Source organism: Anthonomus grandis, chromosome 22 (genome assembly GCF_022605725.1).
Source record: "Anthonomus grandis grandis chromosome 22, icAntGran1.3, whole genome shotgun sequence".
Classification (NCBI taxonomy): domain Eukaryota; kingdom Metazoa; phylum Arthropoda; class Insecta; order Coleoptera; family Curculionidae; genus Anthonomus; species Anthonomus grandis.
Window position 1 is genome coordinate 31,793,726 of NC_065567.1, and position 27,650 is coordinate 31,821,375.

General features: G+C 30.0%; 1 protein-coding gene across 2 annotated transcripts in view; it reads left to right on the plus strand.

Annotated features, from left to right (window-relative positions):
- The window catches only part of LOC126748125 (myelin transcription factor 1), a 141,620-nt gene that overhangs the window by 93,488 nt on the left and 20,482 nt on the right, over positions 1 to 27,650 (plus strand). For both annotated transcript variants that reach the window (XM_050457150.1, XM_050457151.1), the window contains exons 5-6: positions 24,167 to 24,239; positions 24,313 to 24,353. In XM_050457150.1, coding sequence (XP_050313107.1) covers positions 24,167 to 24,239; positions 24,313 to 24,353 — 114 coding nt within the window. The remainder of the gene's footprint in view (positions 1 to 24,166; positions 24,240 to 24,312; positions 24,354 to 27,650) is intronic.

Here is a 27,650-nt window from a genome sequence, read left to right on the forward strand (position 1 = left end):
GAATTAAATTAAAAGCATCTCTAGAAATTGAAAAAAGGTGTCAAATATCTTGAAAAATTACATTTGGAAGCCATACTAAAATTGCTAAGAGATGTCTACATATTCTATATATTTTCGTTTCCAAATTCCAGAAACCTTTTTTAGATAATTGAAATTATATTACTAAAGTATACTTTGAAAAGAATGCTAGCTGTCTTAATTGATTCCAGGTCCTTTTTATTTATAAATTATTTTTCTACCAATCCTATAACCAAATGAATGCTATCTTTCTATTATGTTTATTAACATTACTGTTTTTCGAATTTTAAAAACAAATGCATTTTTACAAATATGTCCGTTCTTAAGTGATTGCAATGTAATTCAGAAAGTATTAAAAAGTTTAAAATTATATTAGCGTCTCTAATTCCCAATATTGCCAATGCCTCTGCAGTATAAACAGAAGCGCAATTTTCACACTTGGACTTTCTTTTTATATTAATTTTTGGGATAAAGACACAACCATTACCAGTTTTTGATTATACAGGGTGTCCCGTAATTAATTAGACATAGGTTAATGTAGGATACCTGACAAGAAAATAAACCGTTTGAGCTCAATATCGCTTAGCAAAATGTTATTGGTTTTCGTTCTACGGGGTGTTAAAACTAATTTTTACCAAACATTTATTGAAATATTTTGGAATTCACTGGACAGATTAACCTAAAATTTGGCGTATTCTTATTATTTTGGATGACGAACACGAATATGATATCTTTTTTCCCATTACCACTAGATGGCGCCACATACAACAACATTGAGTGATCAAAAAAGTCATAACTTTTTTGACCTCCCTGTACGTAGATTTGCGAGTGAAAATAATAAAACAGCATTTAATTCTAGTCAAAAAAGGTTTACTTCTTTGATCTCCAAAAAGTAGACCGTTTTCGAAATAAACGCATTTTTTTATTAGCTTGCGTATGAACACTTAATCTAAAATTTAATTAACAACGATTAAATTAGAAGAGGCTATTGAATATAATAATTATTCAAAATGTTCACCATCCACTAGGACACATTGTCTAATTCCTTTATTTAAATTTTGCCTGACTCCAAACAATGATTCTTTTTGGGCCCTGATGGTATTGACTCCTTCCACAATCTTTTGCCACAATTCCTGACGGTTATTTATTTTATTTTTATACACAAGTGATTTCAAGTAGCCCCAAAAATAAAAATCTAAGGGATTAAGATCCGGACTACGCGCAGGCCACGGATATTCACTACCTCTACCAATCCATTTATGAGGATAAATTTCGTCCAAGTAATTTCTGACTTGCAGTGAATAATGGCCGATGCACCATCGTGCATATACCAACTGTCACGTCTTAAATTTAGGGGCACATCTTCTAGAAGAATGGGTAGATCATTCCTCAAGAAATTTAGATAACGTTCTCCATTAAGCTTAGCTGGCAATTCAAACGGTCCCATAATACAATCCCCAAAGATACCACACCAAATATTTATTGAAAACTCATGTTGAAAATGGTGTTTTTGGAAAGCATGAGGATTTTCAATCGAATAGATATGATTGTTACCCAATTAAAAACACCTCTCCTTGTGAACGTGGCTTCATCCGTAAATAAAATTTTATTACAAAAAAATGGATCATTCAATTGGCGCTCTCTTAAAAATTGACTGAATTGGAGTCTTGCAGGAAAGTCTTGAGGAAGAAGATTTTGAACTGGAGTGAAATGATACGGATACAGTTTTTCTTGACGTATAATTTTGGATAGCGAAGATTTCTTTACACCAGTGGCTGCCTCAATACGTCTTGTGCTGGTTTCAGGATTTTAGAATACACGAACCAACATTTCATCTTCCATATCTGCTCCAATTATCCTTGGTCTTCCCGCATTTATGTTTTTTGAACGAAATGAGCCCGTTTCGCCTAATCTATCGTACAACGCTTTAAATGTTTGATGATTTGGCTGGCTTCTATTCGACTTCGACTTCGAAAATTTTCTTGAACATATACACATACCATATCCCGCATCTGAGCATTAAAAAAATCATTGTGAAGTGGCATTTTTAAGCGAAAATAACACAACAAGAACACGAGCTTTAGCCAAATTAAAGACTTAAAGGTTCGGTTAAGGTCGTAGTTATGATGTGTTTATCCTGTAAAACTCCGATAATAATTTGTTCATACGCAACCTAATACAAAAATGCGTTTTATTATTTTCACTCGCAAATGTGCGTACAGGTAGGTCAAAAAAGTTATGACCATTTTAATCACTCAATGTTGTTGTATGTGGCAATGGGAAAAAAATATCATATTCGTGTTCCTCATCCAAAATAATAAGAGTACGCCAAATTTTAGGTTAATCTGTCCAGTGGATTCCAAAATATTTCAATAAATATTTGATAAAAAATTAGTTTTAACACCCTGTAGAACGAAAACCAATAACATTTTGCTAAGCGATATTGAGCTCAAACGGTTTATTTTCATGTCAGGTATCCTACATTAACCTATGTCCAATTAATTACGGGACACCCGTACTTATAAATATATAGGAAATAGACTGGTAATGTCTTCATCTAAAATAAAAGATTTAAAAATCCGATGAATAATATATAATAAAATAATAATAATTTTAGTTTTTTTGGCACAAACATATGATCAAGACATGAATTAGATTTATCAGGCCGAGTAACCTTATTTATAAAAGAATCATATATTAAGGAATTTAACATTATAACATAATTTGCCACATTATTATCATTAAGGTCCAATAAATTAATTAATATTAACACCTCGCATAAAAATTTAAATATTCCGCAAATGCAGTTCTGGATAAGTGTACTAGGTGGAGGTTTATATGCACATGTTACACTAAAAGATATATTGCCAAGTTCAAAGCATATTCTACACGAGAAAGAGGCATATTTGTCAGGGAAAATGAATGATCTTTAACAAAAATGATTGATATCCAGGGATATTATAGGTTTTTATAAAATTAATATGAAAAGTCTCGCACAAGGTACAATTATATCCACAAAATTTAAACGATATTTCGTTCTTTAAACGTTAATTTTTATTTTATTGCAGTAGATTTGGCAACATGTAAAATTACATATTTTTTTAATGTAACAAAAACAAGCGTTATTACTTAAGGCCATGTTGTCGTATTTATTGATTTGCATTTTATTTCAATAATTTAAATGCAGAGATATGCTTTGAGATTAAAAAGTTGAGCCGCATGAGGAATTAACAGGGTGTGTTATAATTAGTGGGACAAACTTGGAGGGTTGTACAGGGCCTCAAAATAAGCAAGTTTGCGTAATAAAATCCGATCTGAAAATCAATAATTTTTGAGATACAGGGTGATGAAATTTAGTAGGTAGTTTCTATGCATCTAGTACTTTTTAATGCATAATTTAATTTTTTATTTTGCCAGTGGCACATCCGGACCATCTAGAACCTAGTGAACCCTTAAAAAGTACGTCACTGTTTTTTCTCTAAATAAAAAATATTTTTCCTCATTTAATTTAAAGTAAATTTCGCCTCCTGGCTTTGTTTTTTCAAACTTTTCAAAAAATAAAATCGATTGTTCAAAATTTAATTCTCGCTTAAATTTAAATTTTTAGTTCCATTCATTAGATAATATTCACGGTATTTATTATAAGGAAAAAAATTACTTGCTTTTAATGTGAAATTTGGTACCAGAAAGTGAATTTTTACCATTGCTAATGTTAAAAATAAAGTCGAGAATAAATACTTAATTTTTAACTTAATTATCTATAAAACTGCACAACTTTTTTATAATTTAACGGACATCTTAGTCTAATATACAGGATGCCAGAGTAAACTTTAAATATATTATTAAAAAGAAATTAATCATTATCATACAAGATGGCATGTAAATAAAATAAATCCCAAAGAATTTCCAATTTCCAACACAAAGACAAAAGGTAAAATACTATTAACTTATGGAAGCGAGATCAGCGTTCAGATAAGGGGAAAACCCGGATGGTCTCCTCTGCATCCGAAACCGGGGATGTTTGTATTGAAGAAATGAAGGGAGGAAGTTTAATTTTGGTATAACTAGCAGTAAGGGGTTTAAATTCATGCACCCTCGCGGAGCCATAATATTTAGAATTATTGGTGCGCGCACCTCAAGTTACCGAAATGATTTGTGGCGACTTAAAATTAAAGATTTTAAATGCCTCCCGCCTTGAATGGATTTCGCTTTGATTTATGGAGTGCCACGATTGGATTTTACTGGATGCGAACGGTCCATATGGCGCTAGGGACTTTAAATTAAACCCGATAAAAATAAAGAATATTATTTATTTATAATCTTTGCCTCTACCCTTATGTATGTTCTTTGTTATTTTGGACGAAGACCATGCAATTGAGGATTTTTGTATAACCTTCTATAACTACAACCTAACAACTTGGCCGATTTAAAAACAATGTTCTCTGTATATTAAGCATAAAAATCCGATTAGGAAAGTCTTATGAAAAAGTTCTCTATTTTTCATAGGAGGCCCAGGAAAAAATAAAAAGCAATTTTCATAAGACCCTAAAGAGGGAAAGTTTTAAAAAAATTATTTTTTTTTATGGGAAAACCATGCTTTAAAAAAAGGAATTTTCTTAGTAATTAGTTTATAGAGGAAGTTTAGACGATTAAACTGAAATTTAAAACAAGGAAAATAAAGAATATTCATAAAACAATAAATTGAAAGCCTCAATCCTATACCCTCACCTGTTTGCACTGCTTATATATTAAGCAATAAGGACTAAACATACCATCTACTCTGACTTAGGTTATACTGTCATCGTTAAAACGTGACAAGTATGAAAATCGCCTTTTTACTCGCGAAATGGTAAGGGAGGGCAATCCGCAAGATGTTAGTCGCAACCCTTTTTCTTAGCTTAATCGCCTAAGTGTTTCTTGTCATGAATGCTAATTTCTGTATATAAGCGAAATGTATGCGCGAGGGCGTGATGTGGGATTAATCTTATTAGCTTGCTAAATGATTTATTGAATCATTATAGTTTTAATGGGAATTATGTATCATTCGTAGAGGGATCGTTTATTTTACAAGAATTAAATGGATTTTTTTTGTTTAGGGTACTTTTAGTAAAGACTGAGTAAAGATGCAATGTTTACGACAATGAGAAAAATATATAGCTGTTATAGGATCCTAAGGCAAAGAAAATTCTGTTTTTTCTATACATCTTCGTATAAGGTGAAGAAAATACACAAAGTATATAAAGTGATGACACCCAATTAAAGAAAGCATTTATAAATTGAGAAACGATGAAATTTAAACAAAAAATTAGAAATTTATTACGGGTCTTATGGTAGAAGTAAGGTTTATTTTAAAAGTGGAATGCCAACGACACCTGATTAAATTTTCCAGAAAATACGTATTTATTTTATGAAGTAATTATTTAATGTATTAACTATAATTTTCTTAAGAACTTAATAATTGTTTAGTTTTCCGAACAAAATACCTGATTAGAATTATTTATTAATTTCTCAATATTATACAGACAAATCATAAAGCTGCATTTCTTTGATAATTTCAGGGTTAACTAGGGTTAATTTTTTAAGACAACGTTGGTTTAAGTATAATATGGGTGGACCAACGTTATATTACGTCCTAAATTAACAAGTTTCATTGTAAGTTCTGTAGTTTTATAGTAAAAGATTGATAAGTAGAGGAACGTACTAAGATAACTAGTGGTTTGTGGGACTGTTAACTTCTTTACAGCGATTTCTACGATATGAAGTAATTAATCATTGCATTGCCGCTTATTTGACTGTAAATATGTAACAATAATATATTCGTATTCAAAATTATATGTTGGGTGGTTTATTAAAATACTTAATTAGAATGATCATAAATATCGTATATTATTATCGTTAAATATATATTTATTCAGCGATTTTTTAGTGAATTTTTATTTATCAACCGTATATGGTCCAGGTATATTTAATAAACTGTAGCATATACAGTGGTGGCCAACTAATTAGAAACAGTGTGAATAAATTAATAAAAATCATAAATCATTTGTAAATAAAATTGTTTATTCTTAAATTTCTCGCCCATTGTCGTAACTAACATTTACCTTTAATATTACCATAAATTTAGTGAATTTGTCTTCACATATATACTTTTAAAAAAAAGTTAATTTTTTATACAAATATTGAATTGGACAACTAATTAGAAACCAAAGAATTATCAATTTAAAAAAACAAAATAAGAACTCTAAACCCTAAATAAATCAATATTTTGTAGCAAATCCCTTATTTTCAATGACAGCTCTACATCTCCTGGGCATTGACTCCACCAGATGTTGACATCTCGGTATCGATTGTGGTATCGATTTCCACGCCTGCTCTGCTTCTTCCGCCAGATCTTTAAGGTTTTTAATATTTTTATGTTCTAAAAGTTTTTTCAGGTCTCTCCAAAGATTCTCAATGGGATTGAGATCCGGACTACATGAGGACCAATCAAGTACATCAACATAGTTATCGTCAAACCATTTTTTTACAGACTTAGCCGTGTGCTTGGGATCATTGTCTTTTTGCAAAACCCAAGACACCGGCAAAGTTTCATCAGCAAACGGCAACATGTGGTTCTCCATAATATCTTTATATTTTTCTTGGTCAAGAATACCGTCAATTTTCACTAATGGACCAACACCACGCCACAAAAAACATTCCCATAATTTTATATTTCCACCTCCATGTTTGACTGTGCTGATTGTATACTTCGGATTATTTTCCGCACCCCTTGGACTTTTCACAAATATTCTACCATCACTACCAATGCGATTTATTTTTGTCTCATTAGACCATAATACTTTTTTCCACTCTTTTATGGTTCAATTAATATGGTCCTTAGCGAATTTTAATCTAGCCTGGCGATTTTTCTTCTTTAGCAGTGGTTTCTTGCGGAATACTCGTCCAAATAGGTCGGCCTCATTAAGTCGTCATCTTATAGTTCGTGATGATATCGCGATAGCTGGAGAAAGTTCTTCTTTAATCTGGTTGGAGGTTAAAAATGGATTCATTTTAGCCATTCGAACAATAGTTTCATCAGTTCGTTGGCTGGTTTTTTTAGATCTTCTCTTGCGTGGAATATTTTCCTACGTTTTATGTTCTTTTATGTGTTTGAGTACATAGAAAACCATTTTTTTTTAACATTTTAGGTGGTCAGCTATTTTACTATATGTCCAACCTATTTCCCTTAGCGTAAAAATTATTTTACGCATTGACGGATCACAATTTTTTTTCTACCCATTTTAAACTGTGGAAGACACAAAGACAAGGCTTGTAGATACAAAAAACATAAATTGTTACCAGTACAAAGGTTTGAAATGAACTATATGCGCGTTTCCTTACAAATTTCCTAGTGGAATGCCTATAAATAAATTATATATTGCTGTTGTGATGAACAATCAAAATTTTACAAGTTGGTTTTAATTTATTTTAAAGAACTGAAACATTGAATAAGGTATTTTTTTAAAATCGTTTCTAATTAGTTGGCCACCACTGTACGTATATGATATATAATTCAATTTACAAAAAGGAGAAAATTTCGGCATTTAGTAAAATTGACACGGGACTTATCTAGTTTTTAAATTTGATTATTACACCTCAAATATTTGATGAAAATCTTCTGATAAAGCACTGTTTTTCGTCCATGTTATCCAATCTAATAACGCTGTTTTTATACTAAATATTTATAAATAAAATATTATCAAATTTAAATAAACAGTGTTAATAAATTAAATATTGAATATATATTTTCTGCAAAAAGATTATTTTTCATCAAAACAACCCTTACCCCCCCCACCCACCCCAAACATTTGCCCAGTAAGAAATTTGTTTAAGAAATCACCGTTTTTCGTCCTTAATATCCAATCTAATGGCACTGGTTTTGTATTAAATATTCATTAATATACATCTACGAGTATATAATTATTTCAAATTTAAATAAACAAAATGTTTTATTAGATTAAATATTAACGATAAAACGAGCTGTTATTCATGCGCATTATTTTGGAAAACAATGATTTTTGAAAACAATTTCTTACTGGTAAGTTGTGTGGGGTGGGTGGGGGGTAAGGGAGTGTTAATAAAAAACTTCTTCAACAAAAAACAACTACTTGCGCAATCTACAGGATTGTCATCTGATGAAACGCGAAACCACGAAACATTAGGGATATTTTCTTGAATATGGCTTCCGCGATTGGCGACAAAAGTCTTCCAACGATGAGGAGAACTCAAAAACCACGCGAGGACTACGGCGGAATCGGTATATGCAAAAATAGCATTTATCGAATTTAAAGATGAGTAAGTTCTTATTACGAAAGCGAGAAGATCTGATAGAAGAGTAGCTCCTAAAAGCTCCAATCGAGGTAGGTGGCGCTTCAATCGCAAAACTGCTAAGTCGTCTGCGCATCCAGCTGCCAACCAGGTATTGCCAACTTTATTAACTTTAGACGCGGGAACTAATTGTTGCAGCGACAGTATTTAAAATTGTATGTTGGGTGGTTTATTAAAATACTTAACTAGAATGATCTCAAACATCATATATTATGATCGTTAAATATACAGGGTGTTTCAGAACTATGGGATCAAACTTGTAGGGGTTATTCAGTGCCAGAGTAGAAAACATTTGAGTATAGGAACCCATGTCCGGAAAATGGTCACTATGGCATTACGGCCCTAAGACTTTTTAAAATTTAAAAAGACGATAAATATTACATTCTAATAATAGGTAGAAATGTTATATAAATCTATTTTCTTATATAGTTAGATTAAAAATTAAGAAAATAGTTTTAACTGGCCCCAAAAAGATGACATTAATTATGTGAACCAAAAATATGTGTTATATGGACCAATTAATCTGATTGGCACTGAACCGTTTTCTATTCATAACTCAGTCTTAAGACAAATTAAAATACCGTACATAAAATTTAAAATACAAAATCCAACATGGTAGGAAATTTTGATGTAAGACCTTTAAATGTTTCTGTAGTTTTTTTATTTTTTTTTCTAAATAAAACTATGTAAAAATAACTATCGGCAATTATTGGTTTTTAATAGGGTGACTACTGGATAAAATTGGCAATTACTGGTGAAAAAATGCTACTTTTTCAAAATTAGTTTAGATTTAAAAAAAAAATGTTTTTAGCTGATTTGTCTATGGCTTTTCTTTAGCAACATACCATTTTATTGAAAAAAATATTAAGTGAACAACTTAATTAGTTTTGCTGTTCACAATACATTTTCAAAGTCTTAAGTTGGCATCTAGGGATGTTTACCCAAGGATCTTATGCATTTAATTTTTGCCTTTGGTAAATTTAAAATAACTAAAAATTTGATCCTTGTTTTGAATTATTCCAAATGTTGCTATAATTTCGTCAAATTAAGCCTTGTTCTGTTTCTGCTGGAGTTTGGTAGACCAAAAACTTTACATTTCCCCACAGGAAAAAATCTAGCGACATTAAATCGGGTGACCTAGGAGGCCAAGAAACTGCTCCACTGTTATCCTTTTTAAAGATAACAACACACAAGCGCTGGTAAATTGTTTAAAATTTCCAGCTATAAAATTTTTAAACATTGACATTGACGTTCACATTTTAAACAATTGTTATGATGATATCATGTACAAAAGGCAGAAATTAAATGGATTAAATCCTGTTTCGTTCTCTCTTCTTTTATTACTTTTTGCTAGTTATTTTAAGTTAACATAAGTTTTCTTTAAAGTTTAAGATATTTAAAAATTAGTTCGGTAATACTTTGTTTATTTTGGTTTATTTACATTAATTTTGCATATAAAAGTTCACCCGGTATAACACACCCGTTTCTTGGTAAATTGTTAATATTTAAACTCGATCTTACATTTCCTTACTCTCTTACTCCAATGTTCCTTCCATAAAGCCTTGCTCTTTTATCCTACTTTACCTTATGGACCCCTCGGGGCGAGAGGACTAAGCTATTTGACCGAGGTCATCCGCCAAAATACGGAACAGGTGTGCGATACCGGAGAGCAGTAGTACTACGGCAATTATTGAATTGGTACCTAAATCTCTTGCGAGATAATACCGCAGTGCATTACTTCTTTGTCGATTTAATGAAAGCTGATTAGGGTGTTCCTTATATCAACATCCTTTACTTCATTTATTACCAGGGTAAGTCGAGCCCTTTTTTTTCCTTTTACGTTAAATTGTGTCTCTTCTTATTTTGTTTCTATCTTATTTCGCTCATTACATAGTCACTAAGTGTGCGCGTCGAAAACAGAGGGAGCACCTTATTTCAGTGTGACTGGAGCAGCGTCCCTATTTCTTTACAGTCTGGCCTTAATAATTTGATAAATAATTAAGATCGAAATAACCTTGATTTAAGTAAGTAATTAAACATATATTATAAACAGGCCCGAAACAAATCCTATTTAAGCAATTCATTGTCTTTTTAAATTTTAACGCGTCTTAGGGCCATAGTGCCGTAGTGACACTTTTCCGGACATGGGTCTCTATACTCAAATGTTTTTTACTGTTGCACTGATTAACCCCTACAAGTTTGATCCTATAGTTCTTAAACACCGTGTATATTTATTTAACGATTTTTTAGGGAATTTTTGTTTATCTACCGTATATGGTCCAGGTATATTAAACTGTAGAAGATACGTACATGACATATGATACAGTTTACAAAAATGAGAAAATTGCGGCATTGAACAAAATTGACACGGGACTTTAAATTCGATTTTGAAAAATCACTGTTTTTCGTTCACATTATTCAATCTAATAACGCTGTTTTTATACTCAATATTTATATATAAAATTATAGCAAATTTAAATAAACAGTGCTATTAAATTAAATATTGAATTTATATTTTCTGCAAAAACATTGTTTTTCATCAACACAACCGTTACCCCCCCCACCCACCCCAAACATTTGCCCAGTAAGAAATTTGTTTAAGAAATCACCGTTTTTCGTCCATAATATTCAAGTAATGGCACTATTTTTGCATTAAATATTAATTATTATACATACATATAATTATATCAAATTTAAATAAACAAACTGTGTTATTAGCTTAGATATTAATGACAGAACCAGCTGTTATTCATGCGTATTATTTTGATAGGAATTAAATTAAATTATTGACGCGGCTTTAGTAAACCTAATACGTGTTTTATGGAAAACTCGATTTCCTGATCTGTCCGTATAATAGCGAGAGCTGATTTTTTTTTTTTTTAATTTTCAGCATTATTTCTTAAGATTGAATAAAACGAAAGACTGTTCTATAAGTTTCATATGTAAAAGAAAAATTAAAATACGTCCAGCATTGCATTGCCTCTTATTCGACCGTAAATATGCAATAATAATATGTAAATATTTTGTATGTTGGGTGGTTAATAATTAAAATACTTAATTAGAATGATATCAAACTTCATATATTATTATCGTTAAATATATATTTATTCAACGATTTTTTAGTGAATTTTTGTTCATCAACCGTATATTTATTAACTATAGAATATACGTATATGAAATAAGATTCAGTTTACAAAAAGGAGAAAATTTCGGCATTTAACAGAATTGACATATCTAGTTTTTAAATTCGATTATTACACCTCAAATATTTGATGAAAATCTTTTGAAAAATCACTGTTTTTCGTCCATATTATTCAATCCAATAAAGCTGTTATTATACTAAATATTTATAAATAAAATTTTATCAAATTTAAATAAACAGTGTTAGTAAATTAAATAATGAATATATATTTTCTGCAAAAATATCGTTTTTCATCAACACAACCCTTTGTTTGGAATTTGTTTAGGAAATCACCGTTTTTCGTCCATAATATTTAACTAATGGCACTGTTTTTGTATTAAATTTTAATTATTATACATACATATAATTATATCAAATTTAAATAAACAAACTGTGTTATAAGGTTAGATATTAACGATAGAACCAGCTGTTATTCACGCGTATTATTTTGATAATTATTTTAAATTATTGAAGCGGCCTTAGTAAACCTAATACGTTTATGGAAAACTCAATTTCCTGATCTGTCTGTAGAATACCGAGGGCTGATTTTTTAAATAAAATTTTCTAGCATTATTTCTTAAAATTAAATAAAACTGTTCTATGAGTTTCACATGTAAAATAAAACTCGAATTACGTCCAGCAGGACTATAGCAGCAAGTCTGTATCTGTTCGACGTCGTCGTCGTCGTCGTTTATCCAGCGTCGGACGGTGCGGCGTCGCGACGCTAGTCCGCAGGTGCGATGTCCGATCCGCGCGCACCCGGCGCACCATTCGCCATTCAGGGCTGCGGTTTCTTTTTTTCCAAAAAAGATTTTTCTTCTGAGTCTCCACCCGACTTGTACGATAGGCTAATCGACCGACGGGGCGGAGCCGCCCCAAAACTTCAACGCGTAACTTTTATGTGTGTTCTGTCTTTTAATTTGCCAAGCCCAGACAACACCAGAGGAAAAAAACAGACGAAAAAAAAAACAAAAAAAAAACACATACCTCGTTTCGCCTCATTTTACCTCCTTTTTGCCTATTTGGTCCTTTTTAGTGGTAAACAAGTTGGGTTACGTGTGGCCCTAATAACTTTTATAAAACAGGATGGAGATCTTAATGTTAAAGTGCAAAATACCCTCGGGTGGCTCTTTTTTTTCGGTTTTTATTAAGTCATTTGTTAGTCCTTTAAGGCTAGGAACAAAAAATATTAATTCAAAATAGACGTTTATAAGGACTTTCCGTGGTGCCATTTTTTATTTAGTTGCGTTTTTATGCATGTTCGTACAAAGCCGACAAGTTATTCCATTGAAATGCCAACTATCTCCAATCAATTAGACAGTTTTAGCTGTCGAGTTTTTATTTTGGAAATAATTTAATAAGAGAGCAGTCGAAAATGCATTTCATGCTAATTCATTTAGGATATTTGTAAAAATTTAAACGTAAAATGTAGGGTTTGCACTGATAACGATGAAATGCCGTCACAAACCTTTTATTAAATTTTTTTACAAAAAAAACAGCATGAAGATGTATTATAAAACGCAGTAAAATTATTACATTGTAATACTCCCAAAATATTTTTTTTTTATTATTTGGTTTATTTATTTTAAAAAACGGGCTACTCGACAAACAGGCCTAACTGTAAAAAAATTATATTTAAGTCTGCTGTTAACAAAATGCGTGCATGTAACGAAATACTTGTTGACAATTGCTCCAGTCTACAAAAAAAATAGTTGTAACTGCCATCAGGAGATCTATACAAGAAGACCACGTATTTTCTAAATACGGGAAAATCACGAGGTGGGAGCTGTCTGATAGCCGTTAATAAAAAGTTTAATGCTTTTAAAATAAATGTAAATCAAAGTGTTGATCTTGAGCCCGGTATAGATATTGTTGGTGTTAAGATTGTATTAGATTTCTCGTCAATTTTAGTTTTTGCTGTATATCTTCCTCCTCCAGTATATCCTGAAACTTTGGAAAATCTGTTTGAGTGTCTAACATCCCTTGACTGCATTTTTGGTAATAATATTTGCATATTGGGTGATTTTAATCTACCTAATTACGTTAACTGTAACAATTCTCAAGATAAGCATATTTTAATACTGCAAAACTTTATAACTTTTCTTAATTGCAATCAAAGCAACTCTATACAAAATTCAAATAACAGAATTCTTGATTTGGTCATAAACAATAATAAAAATTGCATAGTGGAAAAATCTTTGGATCCGTTGTTAACCGAAGATACTTACCATCCTGCTCTTGATATTTCGTTAAAATATTGCCACTCTATGAATTTTAAGCGTAAGACACTTTTTAACCTACAAAATGCATTTAACTTTAAAAAAGCTAATTTTCCTAATTTATATGATGCCTTTTCAAAGACTGATTGGTCATTTATGGAAGCTACGGTTTCTGTGGAGCATCAGTGTAAGGTCTTTTATGATTTAATATTAAAGGAATTGGACAGTTTTGTACCAAAATATCCTAATATACCTAGGAGAAATTTTCCACCTTGGTTCACAAATAGTATTATAAGGGATATAAAGCTTAAGAGTTTTCATTACAACAAATTTAAAAAATATGGAAGAATCGATGATATAAACACGTTTAAATCTACGCAATAAATCTAAAAGCGATATATCTAAATCTTACTATCAATACGTTTCAAATGTAGAAAGCAGTATCATAAATAATCCTAACAAATTTTGGAGTATTATAAAGAATAAAAAAAATACAAGAGATATTCCTAAAGATTTGTTTTACAAGGACACTCCTATAAAGGGCACCCTTGAAATAGTTAATTCCTTCGCTGACTACTTTAAATGATCTTTTTTAAATAATAATTTACACCCTAATTCTCATCATACCCCAAATAACTCTCCTAATATAAATATTTCTTGTTTTTCAGAACGCGAAGTACTCAATGCTTTAAACAAATTAAAACCTAAATTTACAACAGGACCGGATCTTATTCCTGCATTTATTATTAAGGACTGTAGGCATATACTTGTAAAGCCTTTACTTGTTTTGTTTAACAACTGTCTTTTATCGGGGTCTATTCCTGCATTATGGAAAGTTTTCAAGGTTTGTCCTGTATTTAAAAAAGGTAATAAGTTCGATATATGTAATTATAGACCTATATCTATAATTTGCAATTTTTGTAAAGTTTTTGAATTTTTAATTCACGATAGAGTTTTTTCGTTAACCAAAAATATTATTATTCCCCAACAGCACGGATTTTTTAAAGGAAGGTCTACGAGCACAAACCTTTTGCTTATAACTCAGAATTTTGCTGAAGCAGTTGATAATGGGGAACAGATGGATGTTATATACCTGGATTTTAGCAAGGCTTTCGATCAAATAAATCATAGTTTAATTGTTGATAAGCTTAGTAATTTTGGATTTTCAGCTGTCTCTCTTCAATTGTTTCGCTCATATCTATGTGGTAGAAGTCAGTACGTGGAGTTATACGGCGAAAGGTCAAGCTCCTATGATGTAGTTTCTGGTGTCCCGCAGGGATCTGTGCTTGGACCGCTACTGTTTAACTATTTTATTAACGATATTGGTGATAAATTAGATTGCGATTTTTTACTTTATGCAGATGATATCAAGTTACATAATAAAATAAGAAATCTCGCAGATTGTCATAGATTGCAGTATAATCTTGACTTGGTAAATGCTTGGTGTGTAGAAAATGGTCTAAAGTTGAATGTTTCTAAATGTAATGTTATGACATATACCAACAAATTAAAACCGTTATTATTTAACTACGCTTTAAATACGACTACATTAATACGCACAAATTCTTTTAAAGACTTGGGAGTGTACTTTGATACCAAACTGTCTTTCTCATACCATATTGACACAGTAGTCTCAGAAGCGTCAAAATCATATGGATTTATTTATAGAAGCACTAAGGATTTCAGAAATCCAGATGCCATAAAAACATTATATTTTGCATATGTACGATCGCGATTGGAATATGCTTCGGTGATATGGTCGCCGGCTTATAATGTAGACATTAACAATCTAGAGCAAGTGCAAAGGCGCTTTTTAAAATACTTATGTTTTAAGTGTGATAATGTATACCCACCTCAGGGTTTTCCACATGATGATCTGCTTTTACGAACCTATTCTGCTCTTATGACATTGCATAAATTACTTAATTATCTAATCGATAGTCCGCCATTAGTGTCAAAATTATATTTTTTTGTGCCTCGTCTCAATAATAGACATCATACCACGTTTCATCTCCCTACTCCTAGAACAAATCTACTTAAATTTTCACAAATTTATACCATGTGTAGTATTTACAATAATGATGCTCATTTTGACATTGTCAATATTACAAAGGAAGCCTTATGTCGCTCACTTGAACACTAAGCCACAAGTAACCTGAGTTTGTATTAAGCTATTTTTTGTAAATAATATAGCCATTTCCGTTAATAAAAATTGAGGTTTATAGTCAGCACATTAGGTTTTGATCGTTTTTGTTACTTATTTTTTATGCCTCTTATTACTTTTTATGCAATTTTTTAGTTAGCTTAGAAGATTTTTGTAACAAGTTATATATACATTTTTCTTAGTTAGCATAAGTTATATTTATGTATTTGAAGGTCTTTCCTGCCTTGTAGATGGGTATTTATTTACCTGTAAGGCTTGTATTGTAAAATAAATAAATAAATAAATGATGTAACGACCAGCTCACGAAGAATTACTGCTCCTTTGAATATTCCCCAGAAAAGAGCAATTAACAACTCCACAAGTCTTATGTATGCTCAGATGAAAAACCACACACAACAGTTCAAACTAATTTTCAGCACAAGTATTCGGGAAATATGTGGTATGGTATTGATTGATTGATTTGTTCTTGCAACACGGGCAGGTCTTAATAATGGTGCCCCTGATACTGCATCCGAATGCTTATTGTATTCGTGTTGTAGTTTTCCTCATCAAAAAAGTCAGTTATCTTTGCTAGGCGCAGTAACTTCTTTACTAGTTTTTTCTACGAATTTGCCTTCTGGTGTAAAAGTTGTCCTCCAGTAGGTTTTGTTTCCTCCAGCGATCGAGTACAGAGTACTCGAAGATTATATAATAGGCTGATTCATTGTCCACTTCGCAAAGTCTACACAAAGGTTCTTCTTGAAGTATTCTCAATGGCAATAGTGTAAGTGTTTTCTCAGTATACAGTACCCAGTGACTAATTCGTAGAACCGTCACTATTCTGAGTTGAGCATCTGCATATGTCGCAGGTAAAAGTGGCTAATGAACCTTTTGGTTCATTTTGCCAGATTGAGGAGGTGTTGTGAACACTTCCAGCCTAACTTGGAGCTGATGTTTGAACATATTGACTGTACAGATTGTTATGTCTCTGTTGACGTAGCCTCTTCCCATGTTTTCCCATAGGCACATCTCTATAGCATAAATTTCTGCTTGGAATACTATGATATTTTGATAATTATGGGCGACTGACTGACGCTACTTAAAACATAACTAATCTAATAGTGGAGTTTAGAAAGGATTCTATCCTATCATTCTTTTTGCAACATATTGCTAAAATCTAACATCATTCCTTTTACCTTAAGAAAGCAAAATTGCTTGGTCATCAAAAAATCGTGGTATGCTCGTAGTAGTGTACTCAAAGGTGCTTTTTAAAAAAAAATACGAATTTCATGTTTAATAATCTCTAAAAGTTTCGTTTAAAGACTTCCAAAGGAAGCATTTTTTTATTTTAAAATATTTGTGCAACACGCTTTTATATGGAGCTCTTTAATACAAAACTAAGCATAGTGAAACTTTGAAATTAAACCACCAAAATTGTAGAATAAATATCAGTGAATTAAATGGGGCTTTGTTTTTAAAATTCTTATAAATAATTTTCTTAAAAAACCCGTAAAATGTCATAGCATGTACTGTAATGCCTAGCTTTTAAAAACTGTCAACCAGATACTCTTAAACATCAAAAATAAGCCCTCGTAACAAGAAAGCTTTTGACCCAACTTTTAAACCTCTTTCTGTCAGAAATCTCTGACACTAACTAAGCAGATGGTTAAAAAGCCAACGACCATTACGAATAATGGAGTCAAGAACATCGGTGGATCTGGGAACTTGTAATGATAACTGATATGTTGTCATTGGTTGCTTGGTAGTATAGGTACAGAGAAAGAGAGAAGAAATTAAGAAGAAAGAATTGATTTTACCACTTTTTTAATAACCAATGAAAGTGTTGATTGAAGAGAAATTAGTCCAAATACTGAATGGTACAAAATATACAAAGAATAATTACTCACGAGTATTTTATATTTCAAATAAGACATATCTAGTATTACTTAGAAAGTAGTTTGATAGTGATCTTGGAACACTTAACGTTCCGAGAATCTCCCAATGATGGAAGTACTAGAATATATTTAAAAGGTATATTAAAATTATTCTAATGGGCAAAAAAATTAAATAAATACACATTTTTTTAATCAGTCAATCACAATCTTTATTAAGCAAAAGGTGCTACAAACAAAAGAAATATAAGTGAATCGGTAACAGCAAAGTAGACTAAGTAAGACTAGACAGTTACAAAGTAATATAGTTAAAATCGAGTATAAATAAAGCCTTAAAAACTATCTAACCTTAATAAATTCCTTTCGATAAATTCCCTCAAACGCCTCTTAAACTGGTTTCAGTCATCACAGTACTTAAACATCACAAATTCCTTTATATAAAATTAAATTTAAATTTTGCGCTGTATTGCACCTTTCTATTAAAATAAAATCATTACCGTTACGTGTTTTATAATAAATATCGCCAAAACCCTCTAATTTATGACAGATGGATTCGGGCAACATATTGTGTTTTATTTTTTACATAAATAAATGCACATTAAACAAAATTCTTTATTTGGCGAATAAAATAACATGGACCTTACAGGGATGTAGCGATTTCATCGCAAAATCATTCTCAAAGCTCTCAATTATTTCAAATTGATTAATTTTAAATTGTGGCAAGTTAAACAGCAAAGTAGAACAAAACTGTAAGTAGGGAACCGCAATGGCATTATACAATGATAATCTAGAATGCATAGATAAGGTATTACCACTCTAACTCATTATTTGAACTTATTTTCACAAAATTTACACCTACTTCCATTTAAGCTCAACTTATTACTACACAGCCAAATAAGGAAGTTGTAAAGGTCGCTGTTAATATCATCTTATCAACTATATTCAAGTCTCTCTCACTTTAGTCAACTTTTATTGTTTTTATTTGATTGTTAGTAAACCTGTAAATAGATCTAAATTTACATAAGAAATATTTGGTTTTGCCTTTGTCAATAAATATTATTGGAAATAAATTCTGACAATTTTGATGCTTTATTGTAGACTATACAGGGTGTTTTTTATATATTGCGACAAAATTCAGGAACGTGTTCTTTGGACAAAAATGTGCAAAAAAGTTCCTATAAACATAGGTCCTAAACCTTTTAGATTTTGAGCTACAGAGTGGTAAAATTTTAACAAAAAAAATTATTTTTTTTTCGATATCTAAAATACCCCTGTAGATATTTGTCCAAAGATTGGTATGCAGAGTCTGTGTATCCAGAACCATTTACCAACATACTTTTAACATTTTTATGTTCTCCAGTGGCGTGTGTGCGGGTTTTCCGCTGAATACTTTTATAAAGAAAAATGGTACGCCACTGGTTTTTCTTGCATTAAAAACTATTTTTAAATTCCCCGTTTTATTTGCAACATTTTTGATCCCTTGGACTTTGTCCGTTAGATGCACGGTTTTCGCACAAAAAATTAAAAAACATTTTTCAACTTTGACTGATCGCTAAAATTTATTTTTTCTATGATCGCTATATAAAGTAAGTTTTTTTTTTTAATTTTATTTAAAAATTCATTGTAGTTTATAACATAATTTTTTTTAACGTAACTACGGACAACGCCGTTGCAACGATAATCACATTCTTGTTTAAGAGTTTAACCTTTTTACCACATTCTTCCTCTGCCCACGATAAAGTTAATATTTGTAAGATTTTGTGATATTTTAAATCATAGTCACTGTCCGCCAGTTGACAAGATTAATTTGTTAAAAAAATGGCTAACAATTACACAAATAATGAAATGTGCGATATGCACTTCATTTATGGACTGGCTAACGGAAACGTACGAGAAGCCTTGCGTATTTGTGCTGAACGTTCCCCGAATCGTGTTGTTCCTCATCACTCCATGTTTACGCGTTTACACCAAGGTCTAAGTGAAAACGGCAGCTTTAAAAAACTCACCGCTGAAAAAGGACATCCCCGAACAGTTACTCCTTAAATTGAAGAACAGGTGCTCAATGAATTCGAGGAAGATCCCACCACAAGCACTAGGAAAATTGCTCATACGGTACACATTAGTAACTTTACAGTTTGGAATATTCTCAAAATAAACCTCTTATACCCGTATCATACTCAGTGGGTGCAGGCACTTTTGCCAGGCAATTTTCCAAAAAGAACGGCTTTGTGTCGTTGGATGCAAGAACGCGTAAGGCAAGATGCACCGTTTATAAGAAAAATACTTCTCACCGATGAGGCTAATTTCTCCAGGGACGCACAATAGCCACATATGGCATTATGAGAACCCACATGCTGTGGCAGAAAACCGTCATCAGCACCAGTTTTCACTTAATGTATGGGTCGGCATTATTGAAAACTTTCTCATCGGTCCATTTTTTTTACTAGCAAGGTTGACTGGACAAGTGTATTAAGAATTTCTTGAAAATGAATTACCAGCGATGCTAGAAGATATCCCCATTCAGCTGAGGCAGCAAATGTTTTTTTTATCCAAATCGTTGGATAGGTCGGAGAAGTATTCACCCTTGGCCCCCACGGTCTCCCGACTTAAATCTGCTGGATTTTTTTTTGTGGGGCCACCCACCTTAAATCACTGGTTTATAGAAATCCAATTGATAATGTGGAAGTATTGCGTAATCGCATTATAACGTCTTGTGACATAATTTGGCAGACACCAGGAATTTTTGAACGTGTCCGCCAATCAATGCGACGTCGATTAGATGCTTGTATTGATGTTGGAGGAGCACACTTTGAATAACTTTTGTAAAAATAATAATATTACTTAAATAAATAATAAAAAATGAAATATTTTTTTATCACTTAAAAACTTGTATTTTAAATTAAAGATTGTAAAGGCAAAAGTTTTAAATCCTCAATTACAATTTTATTAAATTAGGCTGGCTTTTGTACTAAATTAATTAATAAAAATGTTATTATTTATTACTAAAATTGCAATAAACTTAAAAAAAACGAATAATTACTAGAATAAAGAAAGTCTAATCAAGTCTGAGCAACGTGTCCATGGTTTTTAATTTTTTGTGCGAAAACCATGCATCTAAGGGACAAAGTCCAAGGTATCAAAAATGTTGCAAATAAAACGGGGAATTTAAAAATATTTTTTAATAGAAGAAAAACCAGTGGCGTACCATTTTTCTTTATAAAAGTATTCAGCGGAAAACCCGCACACACGCCACTGGAGAACATAAAAATATTAAAAATATGTTAGTAAATGGCTCTGAATACACAGACTCTGCATACCAATCTTTGGACAAATATCTACAGGGGTATTTAAGTTATCGAAAAAAAATCATTTTTTTGTTAAAACTTTACCACCCTGTAGCTCAAAATCTAAAAGGTTTAGGACCTATGTTTATAGGAACTTTTTTGCGAATTTTTGTCCAAAGAACACGTTCCTGAATTTTGTCGCAATATATAAAAAACACCCTGTATATATTGCTTAAAATTTCTTTGGATTTTTCATATTATTAAAATGGAACACTATATAACATATTATAATAAAAGTATAGGTTCTTAGAGATACTCCACAAGTAAAAAAAGGAACTTTCCAATGCGTGTTTCTACTTATTGCGTTCTTCAATACAATGTAGTTACTATCATGTTAATGTTGTCTAATGTGTCTTACCTAAATAACATATTTTGAATTAAATATAGAGAAAAATGAAAATTTGAGGAAACTACAATAAAAAAACAAAGTTCTTAGATAATCCATTCATTAAAATAAAGAAATGAACTAGGCTGTCACAAAAGAATCAAAAAATATATTTTCCTTTTCCTTAAATAAATGCATAACTTAAAAGGATATGATGGTTATTTTTATAAATTGACTCTTATTTACTTATTTTTCTTATAGATCCCATATTTTCTAAAATAAAACTGCTTAATAGAGCTTAAGGGGAAAAAAGGGCGAATTGCTTAATAGAACTCAAGAAACATAAATTGCAGAATATTTAAGGCTCCGGACTGAATATTTATTATAGATATCCGTACTCGGTATTTATTCCGGAAAAACTATTTGTTAAATTTCCTAAAGCTGCAAATCAATATTTAGTATTTTTTGTTTTTTCGTGATATTCTTGCCCTAATTAAAAATTAATTGAATTAGTTACTTACGAATGAAAAAAAATCAATAAACACATACCTTGTTTCGCTTTCAATAAGTTGACTTACATATAGCTCTAATAACTTTTTTAAAATAGTATAGAGATCTTAACGTTAAAGTGTAAAATACCCTGGAGCGGCCCTTTTATTTAAGTCCATTAAGGCTAAGAAGCAAAAATTGTAATTTAAAATCGACGTTTATAAAGGCTTTTAATGATGCCATTTTTTATTTATTACCAACCATTTTTACCTCTAATAGTGCAAGGATTTTTCAAAGAAAGAACGCCCAAAGTTTCCTAGCATATTGTGGGTAAACCTTGCAAAAATATCCCAATAGTGACAGCATTAGAATGCATTTAATAAATATATATTCTACCAGAAACAAAATTAAATAAACACGTTATTTTACAATTGTGTATTTTTCGTAAAAAAAATCTTAAAATTAAAATTGAAATATTTCTGCACCGGTCTAGTCAAATATAACAAGAATATTTTCACTATCATAGGATATTTTCACAAAAGACTAAATATAGGTCATATTATTGTAATGTTTATGTTTGTATATTGGTTTTGAGGGCACTGAAGGCGATAATAACATTATCGAAACGCCAAAATAATACTAATTAAAATAAACTGAAAATGAATACCACAAACCCCTAGTACAAAATTTTATTTACTATGTAATAATCGCATATGCGTTTGAACGACGAATTCCTTTCATTGAAAATTAAAGTTAAGGGGTATCTCTATTTTATTCTAAGACATCAACAAGGATATATAGATAATAATAAAATAAAAAGAAAAGTTGACTTTTAAGGCCACTTCTAGCTGATTGCTAACAATTAAATGATGTATTTCGTATTTACTTAAAAAAACAAAATTTCCAATTTATCAGGGAACAGAAGAAAATTAGACTAGGTTATAATCAAAAAAAGTATTTTTCTGACCAGTATTCATGTAACAAGTGGACAACATTAATTTTTAAGGGGCGAGCAAAATATATTGCTACCTTGGTCGATTACCAAAAATTGGTAACGACTGCTCATTATCCACATTAAACTTAATAAATTTATGCATAATTTTTGTGTATATGATGACCATTTTAATAATATTGCGATTGATATATTCTCTAACTAATCATTTTATTCATAGATTGTAATATATTATCTATGAATGAAATATAATATAAAATAAAGCATCACTTGATGAAAATGTATGGATTTCTATCTAATAGAGATTCAGGTAGATTCAGTTTATACTAATTCAGCAAAGCTTCCGATAAAATTGGTTTTAATTGGTGTATTTTGGTAATTTTGGTAATCGACGTATATTCAGCTTGCGAAGTACCTCAAGGAAGCAATCTTGGACCTTTGTTATTTATTACGTATAACTGACAAAAGTCTGTATTTTCAAAATTCTTATTATTTGTTGTATTCTTATGATTTGAAAGATTGTGTTGATGTATGATTTATACATTGATAAACTTGAACGTATAAAGAACAAATATATAATATTTGTACGCAACATAGGTAATGCAAATATCTGTTGTATGCATCTGTTGTCAATAATACCAATATACCACAAAGAATTTTTTAGAAATCCTAGTGGTTTTGTGATTCCTGCGCATCACATTAATACCTCTGCAGATTCACTAATAAATAGGATGCTGACATCTGCTAAAAGGAACTTTGAGGAAATATATTTTTATTATGTATCCAAAATTGTTGTAAAAAAAAACATTTAAATCTAAATTATTAGACTTAGAATAGACTCAGAGTAGGTATCGGAGTTTTGGATAAGGTTTCATTTTGCAATGTATTTGAGTTATTAGAAATTAAATAACTTTTAATACATATAGTAATTTAACATTATTAAATAAATATTAAACATTTTTTGGGCGACTGCTGGTTTCTGTTTTCAAATAGTAATAAAGAAATAAAATTTATTAGTAAAGCTAAAGGGAAGAGGGGTTTTTCCTAAGCTTTTGAAAAAATTTTAAGGAATTTAGTAAATATAACACAAAATATCCAAGAGCCTGGACTAAATATCTGCTGCGAATCAATATCTATTGTTTTTTGTTTCTCCACGATATGTTCAACCTAATTAATTATTAATTATATTAATTATTTAGGAATGAAAAATAATCAATAGTAATATTTTTATTTCAGAGGGAAGTAAGTGCCCTACTCCAGGATGTGCAGGTCAAGGCCACGTGACTGGGTTATACTCCCACCATCGAAGGTAAGAAATTTTTTTTCCTAAACTCCTTTGAAAGTTTTACAACTTCGACTAACCTTAACGTATTAAAATTTAGTCTTTCTGGATGTCCGCGAAAGGATAAATTAACGCCAGAAAGTAAGTTTAGACATAGCCTTAGTGTTTGTTTGTGTTAATCTTAGTCAGATCCAAATGCCATTTTTGGACTAATAAGTAGTCTTAATTATTACGCCCCTTTTCCCCGTTTACCTTCCTTATATTGCCGCTTTTTGCTTAATTTGGTTTATCCACCTATTTGCTTATTTTGCGGGGTAGAGAGCATATTTCACCACTTTTTTTTTGTTAATTTTTTGTAGTTTGCATAGCTTTTATTATTTTCGCGCACCCTATATTATATACAGAGGTATTCGCCAAAGAATCAGGGTAATTTACATATTGAGTATAATAAAAAAAAAAATAATTTTTTTTATGTGTGGATAACATGGTTTTTGTTTTTTGGTTATCTCTCTACCCTTTTGGTATTTTTGTTTCCTTTTTTCAATTTCAAATATTACAATTTGTCCACACATTATGGTTTATTATACTCAATTAAGTTGATTTGTTTTATGTATGCATATAAGGCATTATTAAGACATCTTGGCAATGCTTTTAAGCAAATTTTATTGAAATATACTTGATCTTAATCAGGTTTTGTTTTAAAGTATTTTTGTTATTGACTGGTTTATTATTCATGGAGTATGCCAAAATATTATTTCAATAGTTTAAGAAAATTCATAGGTTCCTGTGAAAAATGGGGTTTATTAATAAATTGTTCGAAATTTGTGAAAAAGGAAATGAAGAAAGTGGTATTTTTCTGAAAATATATATTTTCTTGATTATGTGTGCTTTTGTTATTTTTTGGCCTGAAAGTGTCTTCAAAGAAATCAAAAAAAAAATTTGTAAAAAATTCTGTTTCTTTAACAATTGATGGGCAAATAATAATAATATATTTACAATGAAAACAGAATATAAAAAAAATGTTTGTTTCATTTTTGTCTAAAAATGGCTATAAATTCTTTTAAATTTTAAGAAAAATAAAAAATTTATAATTTTCTGGATTTTTTTATATTCACTGCAATCGACCTTTTTAATAAGAAAACTCAAAGAAAACATTAAATAAAAACGTACTTTTCAATACAGTAAGAAAAGCCTTTTTACGAGAAATAAGCAATTTTTAACAAGTTATAATTGTCAAAGTTTTTATTTCCTCAAGGAGAGGCAGAAAGAAAATATTCAAATATAAAGAGAAAGAAAATAATTTCGATTTATGGCAATTTTTTGGAAAAAGGTTAAATTCTTTTTTTACATTTTTGGAAAAATGGATTGAAACAAATAAATAAATGAAAAAATCAAAAAATTAAAATTTAATAGTTTTTAAAAAGAAATTTAAAATTATTTTTCTGATTCCTGGCTGGAAAAATTTGTTCAAAAGTAATCCAAACAAAAAAAAATCATTTTTTTTAATTAATTTTCAATAATAAAAATAAACGATGTATGAACCTCAATTGTGTTATAGGATTTTAGATTTTTTTATAGTCACTGTAGTCGATATTTTTAATCATAAAATGTAAAAAATATCTATACATACAATACAAAAATAAGATTGCAAAAAATTTTCACTACAGTAATTTCGGTAAAATTTCAAAATCTTCATATAAGAGATAAGCGATTTTTAATACATATTTGTCAAAGTTTCCATTTTCTTGAGGAGAACCAGGAAAAAAATATAATTTCGACATTTTTTCAATATTCTATTCTTGATAGAATATAAAATAAATAGTATATAACCAAAATTTGTTTGACATTATACTGCAAATTTATTTTCCTTAAAAAATAGGTTTGCCTACGAATACGATTTTTAGAAAGATTTTTCTTAAACCCTTTCAAAATTTCAATTTTGTTATCTGTTGCATGACTGTCAAGATTTTTTTTTAGGGGAATTTTTTGGAAAAGGCTCAATTTTTTTGTTAATTTTTAATATATTTTTGGCAAAATAACCCTGCAATAATAAATAAATACAAATTTTATGTACTCGAAAACCTTTGATTTTATATTAAAACAAGCAAGAAGGTTTGAAATAATTTGAGAAAGTATTAGTTATTTTTTTTCAACATTTGTCCAAAAAAAACCTGAAATTATTTTTTTTTATGAATTCTCAATAAGAAAAATGAAAAATAATTATAATTCTTAACTGTAATATATGATTTTTTTATCTTTACTGAAAGCCACGGTTTCAATAATAATATTTAAAGCAAAAAATAAACTAAAATAATTTTTCAATACAAGGAAGGAAATTTGGTAAAAATTCTTATAAGAAATAAGTCGAGGATTTTCTTTTAGAGTATTTTTTTGGAAAAAGATCTTATTAAAATAAATAAATTTCTCAGAATAGAAATTTTTTGATTAAATATTAAAAGAAGCTGGGAATTTGAAAATATTTTTCTTTTCCGAAAAGGATTTTAACTAAAAATTTTTAAAATTTGTCCAAAAAAAATGAATTTTACATCAATGTGAGAATAATAAAAGATATTTAATTGTCAACTATTTTATTAGATTTTTTTATATTCCCAGTAATCGACGTTTTTAATAATAAAATTTGAAGCAAACAATTAATAGTGAAAAATCTTTTATGAAAAATTGTCAATTTTTAGTCAAAAATTATTGGTTTGTTATTTCGAGGAGGGCCAGAAACAAAAATATATTCGACATTTTTTCAAAATTCTAATGCAAATTTTAATTTTTAAAAAAATACGTTTGGTTATGAACAATGGATTTTTGAAAAAAAATTCAGCTCCATCAAGGATTTTTTTAGCAATTTGTTTTTCACAATTTTTCGAAAAAAAAGATTTAATTTATTTTTTAGTTTTGACATTTTGAAAAAATTATAATAAATAAATGGAAATTTAATAGAATTGACATTTTTTATTAAATATTAAAGCAAGCAGGAAACCTTAACCTATTTTTTTTTTCAAAAATGCTTAGTATCATTTCTCTGAATTAATTTCTATTAAAAAAAATTAAAGATGTATAATTCCTAATTGTATTGTAAGATTTTTCGATTTTTTTATCTTCACCATTTTTTCACAATGTTTTTAATGGAATTTAATGCAAACAATAAGATAGAAACATATTTGCAAAACAGTGAAGGAAAATCTTCAAATACCTCTTATGAGGTTCTCTCTCTCTATCTCTATTTTGGTCAAAAATTTTGCATTTTAAAAAAAAATTGGTTACCTAAGGTTGCCATTTTTTGATGAGAGCCATGAACAAAATATAATTTTTATGATATGATATAGAAAATTTTATACAAATTCAATTTATAAAAAACCTATTTAATTTAAGAAAAATTTTAATTTTCTTACCCGGCCATTTTTGAAAAAAAGAAGCACGCCTCTG